Source organism: Fonticula alba, assembly GCF_000388065.1.
Source record: "Fonticula alba strain ATCC 38817 unplaced genomic scaffold supercont2.1, whole genome shotgun sequence".
NCBI classification, from domain to species: Eukaryota; order Rotosphaerida; family Fonticulaceae; genus Fonticula; species Fonticula alba.
Window position 1 is genome coordinate 3,840,108 of NW_009242971.1, and position 656 is coordinate 3,840,763.

Genomic DNA, 656 nt, shown 5'->3' on the forward strand with positions numbered 1-656 from the left:
CCCTCTGCATCGCATCCGCCCGCCTGCCTTTTCCTCGACCTGCCCTCCCCTCGTCTCGGCCCACCATGCACCCCAACCTCGACTCCTACAAGTTCGATTACTGCGCCGAAGTGATCAATGCCCTTCAGGAGTGTCATCGTACGCACCGGCTGAAGCGTTTCTTCGGTGTGTGCACTCCACTGAAGGAAAGCCTGTCCGAGTGCCTGACCCAAGATGTACGCTCCTCCGCCCCCCCCCCTCCCTTTGCGACCTGCAGCCGTGTCTCCGTGCTTGGCACCACCTGTGACTGACCTGTCCTTCTCCCTCTCGCGCTTTTAGTACCGCATGAAGCAGGCCGAGAACAGTGCCAAGGCCCGCGCTAAGAAGGAGAAGATGCGCAAGTTCAACGAGGAGCTTGGCATCTGATGCTGCATCCCTCCGCCCGTTTCTCCGCCATTTCTCGCCACCCTCCCCTCCTTGCAACAGGCGCCGGCCCGACTGCGTGTGTCCGGTGCAATAGAGCCTTTCCCAAAATGCATACCTCCTGCCCTCCCACCCCTACCTCCGTCTTTGCTTCTTATTGCCCAGGCACAGGAGGGGAGGGGGAGGCGTGTACCTCCCTTTCTTGCCCCCCCCCCCCTCCCCTCTCTCTCTCTCTCCTCTTCCTTAGCATGTAT

The 656-nt window shown here is 60.8% G+C and overlaps 1 protein-coding gene across 1 annotated transcript; it reads left to right on the plus strand.

The window, feature by feature from the left end:
- Nucleotides 1-534, plus strand: H696_00820 (hypothetical protein). The gene is made up of 2 exons (XM_009494704.1): nt 1-215; nt 319-534. The coding sequence occupies exons 1-2, from the start codon at nt 66-68 to the stop codon at nt 403-405; spliced, it is 237 nt and encodes a 78-aa protein (XP_009492979.1). The 5' UTR covers nt 1-65; the 3' UTR covers nt 406-534.
- The last annotated feature ends 122 nt before the right edge of the window (nt 535-656 follow it).